Consider the following 14,606-nt stretch of genomic DNA (forward strand, 5'->3'; position numbering starts at 1 on the left):
TAACAGTACTGGCCATAGTGATTTAAAAACATATAAAGAATTTACTAGCAGGAAAAATAACTACCTAAAATAACCTTTGTACTTATTTTTTGATATATGACAATTTTGGAAATGGAAAGCATATAGGTATCAATCATGATTAGCTGAAATACAGTTTGACATTAGTTTTAAGAAATTTACCCATAGTGCACTTATGACATGGCATTAGCTGTAGTTGGACAATCATCTTCCTCCTAAGCTGATATTCTTGACAGTTTATACAGAATAGAACCTGCAATTCCTGATTTTTAAAAACAATGTGTGTGCAGACTTTAATCAAGTTAAACCATCAAGTATGAAGTAAGAGATTGTTAATTCTTCATCCCTTTGTTTTCACAAGGAATATCCTTCATTGGTGAAGATGAAAAAAATAGATATGGTAGGAGTATCTCTGTTTAGCATATACTTCACCATTCTAGCTCATTTTCCAAATTATTTGTAAAAATAATAAAAGGCCAGATACAAAAATATAATATTTAATTATGCCTGGCTTATCAGTGTGGGTCCCTGTGACATGCTTGACATTCTGGTTAGCGAACCCCCATCTGGTGCCACTCTTTATAATCTTATAGCTTTTATGTAGGAAAGCATGCTACCAAATCCAGAGCAGTTGCCAATTCCAATTTGACAAAAATATGAAAACTGATTACTGTTCTGTATATCTACTGCATTGGTTTAAAGCTTCAGGAGATGCAGGCCTATCTCTGCAGAAGTCGTTAGAGTATCATTTAGCATTTTGATTAGCATTAAGGAAAACGGCAGGTACTTGAGAATTGAATAGAATACTTAATCATAGAGACTTTCTTGGAGCTGCATTCAATGGTGATAGCACACCCATTCATCTGGAATCTGAATTAACTTTTAAAAAAGACTCACATGTGTCTGTGGTTTGGTGATCTAGCCCAGGGCTATCAAACTTGCAACTCGTGGGTCAGACGTATAATGCGCTGGCCACGCCCATGCCCAATTTAGTGAAGGGGGCAAAATTCCCCATACGTCACATGATGCTGCTCTGATCTAGCCTGAAAAAAACCATATGATGTAGCTTATGTTGTGAATATAGTACAATATACCCCTGATTTGGCATAAACTTTTATCTATAATAAAAGGAAACCCAATTGTGGCTCTCTAATTTTGCCTTGTCATTAGGTTTATTTAATTATTATACATTTTTCAGGTATTAATCTCAGTTTTAATAGAAGAATTTTCAGGTATTAATCTCAGTTTTAATAGCAGAATTTAGGATGTTGCCAATAATTGTGTGTCTACATGTTCTGCAGAATTGAGCCCAAAATATCTGTTGCTAAGTGAGACATTTGTTAAGTGAGTTTTGCCCCAGTTTAACTTTCATGCCACAGTTTGTTTGTTTGTTTGTTTATTTATGTATTTATTTATTTATTAGATTTGTATGCCGCCCCTCTCAGTTGTTAAGTGAATTTTGATTGTGTGATCATGGGGATGCTGCAACAGTTGTAAATGTGAAAAACAGTCATAAGCCTTTTTTTTAGTATGTTGTAACTTTGAACATTCACTCCATGAACTTTTGTAAGTTGAGGATTACCTGTACTGATGAATGGATAGCTTTGTTGCACCTTTTTAGTAAATATAGAGATACAAATGCATACATTTTAAATGAGAATTAAATTAAATTTGTTTTGACAATTCTAGCAGCGTGACCTTTTATTAGTTTTCTGTTTTATTTTATCTGTGTTATAAATTCTAAGGCATTGGTTGAGCTTTCATTCTTAGGTATACTTGGTTTTGGTGATTTAAGTGTTCTCTGCAACCATAAGGAGACTTTAATTAAATAAGGAAGGATTACTCCCATTTTATTTGTGTCTCACTTTTCTGTCTATGTAAAATTATTATTTATTAGATTTCCCAGGCAAATTGCATCAATTGAATGTACAATATTAGAAATGAAAATTATAAAGCATGAAATAATTACAATCAAGGCAAATTTACAATAAAAACTCAGTCAAGTAAAAATTTAATGAAAGATGGGTTTTTATACTGTTCTTAAATTCTATGGTGCTATGGCCTGAACAAACCTCATTGGAGAATGCATTCTATAGCTAGGGAACTCTGCATTACAGGATTCTCTCCTGTGTATTCAATGGGTAAATTTTTAACAGATTTGCAGGTGGATTTTCAAAAGATCCCTTTCTGCTTAATTAAGTAACCAGGCAGGTAGATGGATAGAGGGAAAGGTCGTCCTTTTTATGAAAATGCTTTCAAAGATTGGAATTTTTGAAATGATAAAAATCATAATAGTTGCTCTATTAGGATTTTCATCATTTCAAAAATTCCAATCTTTGGAAACATTTTCATTTTTGGAATCTCAGCATTCTTTTTAATGTTGTTTGAGAGAGGATTTCCATATCAAAGCATATGTTTAATAATAATTCTTGATAGTGTATTCATTCATAGATATTCCTGATCTTTCATAGAAATATTTGTTTCATAGAAATATTTGAATCAGAGATGTTTGTGGCTATATTTTAATACTGTAGTAGAACTATCTAACATTGGTATTATATAGAGAGAAATAATAGTGAACTTTTGGTTTGGAGCCTATACCTAAAAAGTAGAAGGTTCTATAGTGGCTAGAAATTCTAGAGTTTTTTGTCCAAATACAGTGTCAGACCATCTACTTTACACAAAGAAATTACTATAGGAAAGAAAATGAAACTACCAAGGGATGAAGTGAGCAAAGATGCTAAGTGATTAGATATCTAGAACTGTGTTTTTAATGCCTACTTAGCTTTAAAGAACTTTTTGTTAAAGTTTGGGCTGGAAATATAAACTTTGATTTATAATTTTTCCAGCTTGCTTCAAATGCAATTTGTGGATTAGATTGTGTAAAGTTCTGATTTGATGCTTTCTTGGATGGTTTTTCTTTTTCTTTTTTTTGTGCCAATTCTTGATTGGATTCAAGCTAACAGCTTTGTTATTTCATATTGCAGTTTACTTGAAAGACTTGTTATGATCTTGCTTTTATAATAGTCTGTCTAGAAAGTACAATGTAAATAGATGTAGAAAATAGAATTCTCATTCAAGATCTTCAGGAACATTAAAAAGTAATGATTTCTAGGTTAAACATGTGGTGTTATGAATAGTCTGACCTAGTCGTTGCTTTTCTCATCTGCAGGTGTGTGTATTTCAGCGCAGCATGGCTGTGGTCATCCGCTTACAAGGTCTCCCAATTGTGGCGGGGACTATGGACATTCGTCACTTCTTCTCTGGATTGACCATTCCTGATGGGGGCGTGCATATTGTAGGGGGTGAGCTGGGTGAGGCTTTCATCGTCTTTGCCACTGATGAAGATGCAAGGCTTGGTATGATGCGCACTGGTGGTACCATTAAAGGGTCCAAAGTCACCCTGTTGCTGAGCAGTAAAACTGAAATGCAAAACATGATCGAACTCAGTCGTAGGCGTTTTGAAACAGCAAATCTAGATATACCTCCAGCAAATGCTAGCAGATCTGTTCCACCACCTAGTTCTGGAATAAGTAGTAGAGTGACTATTCCTACTACAGTATCTAATTTTAACAGCCCTTCTCCTAGTGTAGTAACTGCATCTACTTCAGTTCATGAAAGCAACAAAAACATACCAACGTTTTCCACTGCTAGTATGGGAACTGCACCTCCCAATTTGGGTGTTACTTTTGGAAGTCCCACTTTTAGCTCTACTTTATCTAGTACTGCATCGCCAATGAACACAGTTCCACCTCCACCAATACCTCCTATTCCAGCTTTACCATCATTGCCCCCAATGCCTTCTATTCCTCCCATACCTGTTCCTCCTCCTGTTCCTACATTGCCTCCTGTGCCTCCTGTGCCCCCAATACCTCCTGTGCCTCCTGTCCCACCTATGACTTCTCTGCCCCCTTTATCAGGAATGCCTCCTATGAATCCCCCGCCTGTTGCTCCTTTGCCTACTGGAATGAATGGGTCTGGAACAGCAATGAATTTAAACAGTAACTTGAATCCAATGTTCATGAATCCTATAAATGCTATTCAGATCAATTCTCAAAGTAGCATGAAATCTCTTCCTATCAATCCAGATGATTTATATGTCAGTGTTCATGGAATGCCGTTTTCAGCAACAGAGTCTGATGTCAAAGATTTTTTCCATGGACTCCGTGTGGATGCAGTACATATTCTGAAAGATCACGTGGGACGCAACAATGGAAATGGACTAGTTAAATTTTGTTCTCCTCAAGATACATTTGAAGCCTTGAAAAGAAACAGAATGCTGATGATTCAGCGTTATGTTGAAGTTAGTCCGGCAACAGAGAGACAGTGGGTTTCTGCAGGAGGTCATATAACATTCAAGCAAACTTTGGGTCCTTCTGGACCAAACCTTCCTCCTCAAACTCTCTCTATGTCCAAATCTCCTAATGGACAGAAAAGATCAAGATCCAGATCTCCACATGATCAGGGTTTTTGCGTTTATTTGAAAGGTCTTCCCTTTGAATCTGAGAACAAACATATAATGGATTTCTTTAAAAAACTAGACATTGTGGAAGACAGTATTTACATAGCTTATGGACCCAATGGGAAAGCACTTGGTGAAGGTTTTGTTGAATTCAGAAATGAAACTGACTATAAATCAGCTTTGTGTCATCATAAGCAGTACATAGGAAATCGTTTCATTCAAGTTCATCCCATAACTAAAAAAGCTATGTTAGAAAAAATAGATATGATCCGGAAAAGACTACAGAGTTTCAACTATGACCAGAGAGAAATTATGATAAATGCAGAAGGCGAAACGAGCCCATCTAAACTCTGTGCACACATATCTAATATCCCCTACAATATTACCAAAATGGAAATTATTCAATTTCTTGAGGGGCTGGCCATTGAGGAGAGTTCTATACAGATACTTGTTGATACTAATGGACAAGGATTAGGACAAGCGCTGGTCCAATTCAAAACTGAAGAAGATGCTCGTAAGTCAGAGCGCCTACATCGAAAGAAACTGAACGGGCGAGATATTTTGTTGAGAGTGATTTCTCTTGAAGAAATGAGAGAAATTGAGAGAAATCCTTCCTCTCAAGGGAAAAAAATGTTAAAAATGCCATTGCAAGGGGGTACCCCAATGCCAGGAGTACCGAATGCTGGTGGGGATCAGCATTCTTTCATAAGTGGTAGTACAAAAGATGTAAAGAGTGGTCCTCCTTTTCATTTTCCTGGCAATTTCAGTGGTTCTAATGTATTTGGTCCTCCTCTTCCACCGCCAGGAATAGGGGGAGGTGGCTTTGGTGACTCCAGGCCAGGATTGCCTGCTATTGGAAGCAGTGGCTTGCCTGTTCTGCCTGGCACAGGTATCGATGTCCCAGGTTTTGGAGGTGGACCTAGTAATTTAACAGGGCCTTCTGGTTTTGGAGGAGGTCCTCAGAATTTTGGGAACGGTCCTGGAAATTTAACTGGTCCTCCTAGTTTTGGTAGTGGACCTCCAGGTCTTAGTACTGGGCTTGGACATATAAGTGGACCTCCAGGGTTTGGACCTGGACCGGGACCTGCACCTGGACCTGGACCTGCACCTGGCAACATGCATATTACTGGGCCACCTGGGTTTGGAGCTGGGTCTGGTAAGCCAGGGCCTACTGTCATTAAAGTTCAAAATATGCCCTTTACTGTGTCAGTGGATGAAATTTTGGATTTTTTCTATGGTTATCAAGTAATCCAAGGTTCAGTGTGCTTAAAATACAATGAGAAAGGCATGCCTACAGGTGAAGCAATGGTTGCATTTGAATCTCGTGATGAAGCAATGGCAGCTGTGGTTGATCTGAATGACAGACCAATAGGCTCACGAAAAGTCAAGCTTGTCCTAGGTTAGTTGGAGTATTACACCCTTGTAGATTAGATATTAGTGCTGTGATTTATGCATTCAGACTGTTTTATAGTAGCTTCAGGTAGAAACTATAATTTGTTTAAACTACAGATTTGTTTTGATAAAAACGAGAACACTGGTTTAACTGTTTACAGAACAATTGCTACAAGAGAAAATATGCATCAGTGGATGTGCAGTTCTGCCAGTACAGATACATGGAAAAGAATTCTCATCAATAGAGAAGTTTTCTAATGCTCAATTGACCATGAAATATTCATCATGGAGTCCAGATTGATTTCTTGAAAGTTAAGAGAGTTGAAGAAAATTGTCATGATGAAATTAGTGATCTCTTAGAGGGTGCTATAGAAGCCATTGTAAAATAGAAACTAGATATTTCTAGAGTTGGATAAAAGCTGGCTGAATTTCTTTGTTTACACGAGTCAAAGATTTTTCTGTTTTTAAAGTCTTACTTTGCAACTGAATAAAGTCTAAGTATACACAGATTGTTTATGTACTTGTTTTCAAAGATTCTTGGTATATGGACAGTAAAATTGCAGAGAGAGGCAGTTTTCCTATATATGAACAGAACAGTCCATAAAATTCCAGCTTTTTTGTGGAATAATTTTAGATATTATTGCAACGGATTATATAGAATATATTTGCCACAAGTGCAGGTACCCTTGTTGTCGTTCTGCATCTTTATTCACTGTATGATTAAAATGAATACACGAAGGTGCCATGCAATGCCATAACTTGAAAAAAATTGTTTGATTAGATGGTTTTGTTAGGATTGTATGTTACAGTTGGAATAGGATGCTTATCATTTAGTTTTTGTACACTGTATGTTGTGTATCTTTTTGAATCACATTCTTACAAAATCTCTTGGTTTAATAAGTGAACATAAGGGACTGATGAGAAGTGTTAATGTTAGTAATCATTTGTGTTACTATTACTTCTTGAACTTTTGTGAATTATTACTATGGATCACTTAAGACATTAAAGCTTTGCAAACATATCCCAGTACATTTGAGTTCTTACAGTCTTTACAATGGCTTATATTTTTCACTTTCAATCTCTATGTAGTGTTGTTTTTTTAAGTAGGATTTTCGTAGCAAAGAGAAGATACCATTATATAGAAAAATCAAAGTAGAAATTTGGACTATTCATGCTTAGAGTTCAAAAATGGAAATATTGAAATACGTTGTTTGAAAATCCCTTTGAAAATCATTGTATTTTAAACAACTTAAAAGATATCCTGTTCCTAGTTAAACAGTGTCTTTTGAGTTGTGTATGATGGACATTTTGAAGTGCACAGCCTGTTTTGATATAGACATGCAAGTGGGGACTGTTCTATTCAACCAGTGTGTAAGATGGATGCAAAAGCCTATTGAATGCTACATCAGGAGAGAATATTTTGCAGTTCAGTAATACTTTGAAAGACTGTGTGAAGGTGTTGCAAATGAAGAGGTGGATGCATTACAAATGTTGTAATTCATGGATTTGAAATTGCTTTGACAGGAACTGAGATGGTGCACTCCTGAAAAATGACATGATTGATTGTACTACACTGTTAAATTTACTAAGCCTCTTGTTAATAAAGCTGTCTTTCAGATGATTTGAGCTATCTATTTTTAATTGTTTGGTGTACTTCAACAGAAAGGGCCAACAAAAATATAGAATTTGGGTTGGTGATCTGACTAGGAAATGAAAATTTATTTTTATTTTGAAAATTATTATTTAATGGGAGGAATGTTTTCTATGAAGCAAAAATCTCAGTTGAATCCAGATTAGATATTCCAGAAATAAAGCCCCATTTCTTTATGGGTGAAAGGGAATGGAGAGAGAGTTTCATTGATTTCCTGTTTTGCTACAGCCTTGAGTATGGTCTCATGTTGCTCTGGTAAGTTCCCATGTGTTCAAAGACATATTTTGGGAGATAAAGGAATCGTTCAGTAATTGCCTTATTGTTTCTTTTCGGTACATGGGGATCCAGCTCATCAGAACAATAAAATTGAAAGGTTGAATCAAAAAATTGAACAATAAAATTGAAAGGATGAATCAAAAAATTCCTTTCCATGAAGAAAGACTTCAACTACTCATATAAAACTTTCATGAGCTGCAATTTTTTCTATGAGCGGAGTGATATTTTTGATTCCAACTAGATATTTTAATTGAACAATTGGTTAAGAAAATTGGGTGTGACTTGATACTTAAAATTGCACTTCAGCATTGCTTTTCATGGTGTGAAATGCAATTAAAGTGCTGAGTTTCTTATGTAATATTTATATGACTATTTCTCATAGTATTTGAGACGGGATTATTAGCATACCTGCATATTCTAGAAAATATTGTAGAAGTGTGAAATTCTTGTATATAATTCTTTGCAGATGATGTTGGATATCTCATCTCATTGCTTCAATAGATTTTAATACATTAAAATATTAACTAGTATGATTTATTAAAAATATTATATTCTGCTGCACGAATCCTAGCGACCAGTCAGGTCCCACAGCGTTGGCCTTTTCCAACTAGACAATGTCGGTTGGCAGGTCCTAGGGGAAGAGCCTTCTCTGGGGGGGGGGGGGGGAGCTCTGGAATTAACTCCCCCTGAAGATTCATACTGCCCCCACCGTCCTTGCTTTCCGCAAGAGTCTTAAGACTCATTTATGCCTTCAGATTCTTGCCCCCGGCTGATGAATGTGCTGAAAGTTGATTGAATGGGAATGACTGCTTTTTATGGTTCTTGGGTTTTTAGATTTTATATTTAATTAATTGGATCTAAAATGTTACGTTACATTGTTTTATTATAGTTGTAAGCCGCCCTGAGTCTTCGGAGAGGGGCGGCATAAAAGTCCAATCAATCAATTATATATACAGTATATATAATCTTGAAGAGAAAATAGAAGTCAAGAGCAAACTGCAACATATGCTTCTGTTTGTTAGAGGAACCAGAGCTTTTCTTCATGTATGCACAAGAATGTCCAGTTATGATTAACAAAGACTGCATCTTAATAATATAGCAATGTCTAATATCAACTGTAGAAAGTTTTTTTGTCTCCATAATAATGCAAGTTAAATTGAACTTTGGAACCTGTGTTAAAGGTTCAGTAAGTGTCCTAGAAATTTGCGTTAAGATGGTAATGGGGAGAATCCTTTTCTTCACTAGTAACTTTTTAAGAAGCCATTTCTTTGAATCTTGGAAATAGTATGAGGATATTTTAAATAAAAATTAAACTTGCTGGAAATGGAAGAATCCACCTTCCAGAGATGTTTCTCTTGTGCTGGATCCATTATAGCTCTAATTAGATTCAACAGGGTTTTTTTTTATTTTTTTCACTGAAATGTTTAATTTGATTAACTTTATGGAACCTTCTGTATTGAATGACAGAATATCCTTTACATGAGAACAGAGGGCATCAGAAGATAAAATCCTCATAGAAGTTAGACATGCCACATATTTGTATACTAAGGATAATAATGATTAAACTTACTTTCACTTTGAGAAAATATTTACCATAGTTTTCAATAATAATGTGGCTCCCAGTTAATTTCAATTTTACACATTTCTGCTTTGAATTGATTGTTAAAGAGCAAGCATACTATAAAACTATGACATTTTGGAACTGGAAATCTGATATTATTATTAAAATAATAATAATAATAATAATAATAATAATAATAATAATAATAATAATAATAATAATAATAATATTTGTATGCCGCCCATCTCTGAAGACTCGGAGTGGCTTAGTTGCAGTATTCCCTTACTACAGAAATAAGTTCTTTTGAAATGATTAGTGATAATTATGAATAAGCTTTGTTGGAAATAGTGAGATTGAATGAATTTACATAAAGAGGAGGCAACTTTCCAATGTTTTTCAAAAGTATTGGAAATTAGCTAATGGGAGGAAACTATTATTAATTTACTTGCTAGGCCTCCCAACTTCCAAACCACTCTGACTCCCAATTGGAAAACAACATATACATCTGACCAGAAAAACAAAAACCAAACCAACAAATCAAAACATAATAAAACAAAAAAACCTTACACAATTGCCCTATCCTTTATCCCTGGGAGAACAGCCAGGTCTTCATTCAGTTATCTGAATGATATAACAATGGGACCACCCAAATCTCAGGGTGGGCAGGGGGAAAGATGATTCCATAGTGCAATATTGCATTTTCCTTCAGAATGACATTCTTTAATTGACAGGATCCAGAGTACACTCAGCCTGCTTGGTCAGATCAGTCAAAGATGCAGTACCTTGAAGACAAACTGTCCCTCAGATAGCTAAGGCTTCTGACCTGAAGGGCTTTGTAAGTGATAACTACTGCCTTGAATTGAACAAACATGGAAGCCAACTATCAACCAATGCAGCTTGCAAAGTACTCATAGTTGGGTCACACGTGCATAACATGATGCCCACCTCAATGTCTTTCCCATGCATTCTGAACCAGCTGTAGCCTCATAATGTTCTTTAAGGGCCTCCCCATGTAAAGCATGCTACCTCAATCCCAATCAGGAGGTATTATGGGTACAGGTGACTCTAAAGAGTCTCCTGGTCCAGGAAAGTTACAACTGGTGTATTAGATGTACCTCTTCAAAGGACCTCTTGACCGCAGCTTACACTTGCTCTGTGAGCAGAAGCTAAAACTTCAAGTGGAACCCCAGATTTCCTACAAGTATATAGGGAAATGCAGTCTGATTTGAGAGTCAACAAAGAATACCTCCTGATGGGCGTGGTGAGGGAGGGCAAATAGACATAGTCTGGTCAGAACTTGTCAGGACCGACCTTGATCTGTTCCTCCCTATCTAGACCTGCACTTCTTCCAGGCACTGAGTTAGGATTTCAACTGCATCTCTTGACAAGCCAGGAGTTAACAAGCACTGTTTGATATTACGTCTGATGCTGTTACTATCGTAAAGATTTGCAAAAAACAAAGTGTGTGTTAAAATATGATTTAAAATAAGATTAAAAATTGATATTTTAACTACCACATGAATATGCTACATTTTTTGTAAATTTTGATTAGAAATTTATAGCTTTTTCAAACAGTTCTATTTAAAAATATTCTTGTTGGTATAGAACAAAAATGTAAAATGTTACCCCATTGGTATGCCTGATGCTTGACTAAACATTAAAAAAATGAATTTACTCCAAAGTGATGATACATTACATTCCAGTGGGGAACAGACAGGTATAACATGATCAATCTATTAAAAGTGTAGTTATAGAAAGTTTTATTTGGAACCAAGATTTCACAACAAATGTAAGATTTAAGCAGAAAACTAAAAGGCACTGATACATAAAGATAGAAAAAACCATTTTAAATAGCTGGCAATAGTTGATTTTCTCTTTTCAGGTTATTATTTTTATTTTTATTTATTAGATTTGTATGCCTCCCTTCTCTGTAGACTCGGGGTGGCTCATAACAGTAATAGTACAATATACGACAAATCTAATAATTAAAAGTCACTAAAACCCCCTTATTAAAAAGAAACATGCACACAAACATACCAAGCATAAACTGTATAGGCCCGGGGGAGATGTCTCAGTTCCCCCATGCCTGGCGGCAGAGGTGGGTTTTAAGTTTACGAAAGGTAGGGAGGGTGGGGGCAGTTCTAATCTCGGGGGGGAGCTGGTTCCAGAGGGTCGGGGCTGCCACAGAGAAGGCTCTTCCCCTGGGTCTCGTCAGACGACATTGTTTAGTCGACGGGACCCAGAGAAGGCCAACTCTGTGGGACCTAACTGGTCGCTGGGATTCGTGTGGCAGAAGGCGATCTCTGAGATGTTCTGGCCTGATGCCATGAAGGGCTTTATAGGTCATAACCAACACTTTGAATTGTGACCGGAAACTGATCGGCAGCCGATGCAGAATGTGGAATGTTGGTGTAACATGGGCATACCTAGGTAAGCTCATGATTACTCTCGAAGCTGCATTTTGCACGATCTGAAGTTTCCAAACACTCTTCAAAGGTAGCCCCATGTAGAGAGCGTTACAGTAGTCGAACCTCGAGGTGATGAGGGCATGAGCTGCCCCAAGTCTACGGAGAGGGGCGGCATACAAATCTAATAAATAAATAAATACATAAATGAGTGACTGAGCAGTGACTCCCGATCCAAATAGGACTGCAACTGGTGCACCAGGCGAACCTGCCCCCCCCCCCCCCGTGACAGATGAAATATGGTTTTCTAATGTAACGCCCAAGTTGTGAACCCTCTCTGAGGGGGTCAATAATTCCCCACCCAGGGTGATGGACGGACAGATGGGATTGTCCTTGGGAGGCAATACCCATAGCCACTCCGTCTTATCAGGGTTGAGTTTGAGTCTGTTGACACCCATCCAGACCCCAACAGCCTCCAGGCACCGGCACATCACTTACACTGCTTCGCTGACTGGACATGGGGTGGAGATGTAAAGCTGGGTATCATCTGCGTACTGATGATACCTCACCCCATGCCCTTGGATGATCTCACCCAGTGGTTTCATGTAGATATTAAATAGCAGGGGGGAGAGGGCTGACCCCTGAGGCACCCCACAAGGGAGTAACCTTAAAGTCGACCTCTGACCCCCCACTAACACCGACTAACCGACCGGAGAGGTAGGAGGAGAACCACTGAAGAACAGTGCCTCCCACTGCCAACCCCTCCAGCCGGCGCAGAAAGATACCATGGTCAATGGTATCGAAAGCCGCTGAGAGGTCGAGAAGCACCAGGACAGAGGATAAACCCCTGTCCTGGGCCCGCCAGAGATCATCCATCAACGCGGCCAAAGCAGTTTCCGTGCTGTAGCCGGGCCTGAATCCTGACTGCTGAGGGCCTAGATAATCGGCTTCTTCCAAGGACCATTGGAGTTGGAGTGCCACCACCTTCTCAACAACCTTCCCCATAAAGAGAAGGTTGGAGACTGGACAGTAGTTGTTAAGAATGGCTGGGTCCAGGGAAGGCTTCTTGAGGAGGGGGTGCACAAATGCCTCTTTGTAAGGAGCCGGAAAGGACCCCCTCCCCAGAGAAGCGTTGACAATCTCCTGGACCCAGCTCCGTGTCACCTCCCTGCTGGCCGAAACCAGCCAAGAGGGACACGGATCCAGTAAGTTATATTTTGGGAATTCGGTGAAACCTAGAATTTAATTTAACTTTCACTATTAAATATATAATAAACATCAGGTGCTGACTGGTTTCTAATGTGCTTTGTTTGATTTTAACTCGAGAGTTTCTTAGTGCTCTCTGAATGTGGTTGTTTACTTGCAGACATTTCATTACCCAAACTAGGTAGTTTAATCATTTGGACTTGGTCTTTATGAATCCAGCTGTTGTTTGCTTAATCAGAATTTGTTTATCAGTGATGTACAGATAACCCTTGACTTACAATGTACAACCTGAATCCTATGGGATTGGGCGGCATACAACTCAAATTAATAAACAATTTCTTTAGCAACTGCTCAAAGTTATGTTGGCACTGCTACAAGTGACTTATGACTAGCTCTTGCACTTAACTGTCACACTCTCCCCACCCTCAAGTACTTGGCAAATGTTGTATACTTATGATGTTGCCATGTCCTGTGCTCACATGTTTGCCATTTATGGTTTTGTAACAAGCAGTCAATGGAAAACTCAGCAGGGAAAGTTGGAAGTTACATGGTTACATAATGTCTTGTTTAATTATGCCCCAGGAATCCAACAAAAAAGTTTTAAAATTGAGTATGAGCATGTGATTCTTCACTTATTAAGTGTATAATTTAAAAAAAATCTCTAGTCCATATTGTAGCCATAGGTTAAGGAGTACCTGTAACATGTGAACCCAATTAGTTATGAAATTAAGCCCCCACTTGATATCTTTGGCCCAGTTAAAGGTTTCTTTGTGTGTTTCATTTATTACACCACAAATTTCAATATGAATTGCATGTATCAAAATTATTATTGGAATGTTATCCAAATCTGGCAATTAGTCTCTGTTCTTTTATTGGAGTAGGGATTCAGATACATCAGACACAATTATGCATAAATATATTTAAAATGCATGCCCAGTATTGGATCAATACAAACATTTAAAAAATATATTTTGTAAATTCTTTTTAGATGCCATTTTAAGGCAGTCCTTCAATTGTAATTATTACGATAAGTCGTAGTAGGGGAGGAAGTGAGATATGTGGTTAAACAGTAAGACATTCAATTCATTATATAATGTACACATTGAAACAATAGAATTATTGGATTTTTATCCCAACTTCTTATATATAATTCAAGCCACGTACTTATTACTCCTGCTTCCTATTTTTCAACAACAGCAATCCTGTAAGGTGGGTTGGCCTCAGCAAGAGTGATTGGTCCAAAGTTACCCAATTGGCTTTCATGCCTAACGGGAGAGATGTAAAACACAGTCTCCTAGTTTCTAGACCAATGCTTTAACTAACCACTTTACCAAATTGGGCAGAAATACTTCTAGAAACAATGCCTCTTTTGTAAATTATTCTGTCTAAAGAATATGCGTTGTGTGAAAGCTGGAAAAGATTTTGTCTTATTTCAGTAGGAAACAACCCTCCCAAATTAATTGGCATATTTATTAATTGAGAGAGGTCTTTTCTATATCAGTTTTGACAGTTCTTTGGGGTGAACAAATTAAATAGAACTGGTACATTCTGAGAAGAATTTTGAGCTGTGTATGATATGCAGATCAGCACTGTAAAGCTTGTGTCCAAGGACATCCTCACTGGAAAATACCTGGT

The 14,606-nt window shown here is 37.5% G+C and overlaps 1 protein-coding gene across 11 annotated transcripts in view; it reads left to right on the plus strand.

Annotated features, from left to right (window-relative positions):
* RBM12 (RNA binding motif protein 12) overlaps positions 1-14,606 on the plus strand; it is a 63,181-nt gene that overhangs the window by 5,185 nt on the left and 43,390 nt on the right. For 2 of the 11 annotated variants that reach the window (XM_070744927.1, XM_070744926.1), the window contains exon 3: positions 3,191-7,493. The exons of 5 other annotated variants lie outside the window; for them this stretch is intronic. In XM_070744927.1, the coding sequence (XP_070601028.1) occupies positions 3,212-5,884 (2,673 nt within the window). In that variant the 5' untranslated portion in view covers positions 3,191-3,211 and the 3' untranslated portion in view covers positions 5,885-7,493. Of the gene's footprint in view, positions 1-3,190; positions 7,494-14,606 lie in introns of those variants that run through there. 4 more of the 11 variants (XM_070744930.1, XM_070744939.1, XM_070744936.1 and 1 more) reach the window with 4 other exon arrangements.

This window comes from Erythrolamprus reginae, chromosome 3, assembly GCF_031021105.1.
Source record: "Erythrolamprus reginae isolate rEryReg1 chromosome 3, rEryReg1.hap1, whole genome shotgun sequence".
NCBI classification, from domain to species: domain Eukaryota; kingdom Metazoa; phylum Chordata; class Lepidosauria; order Squamata; family Dipsadidae; genus Erythrolamprus; species Erythrolamprus reginae.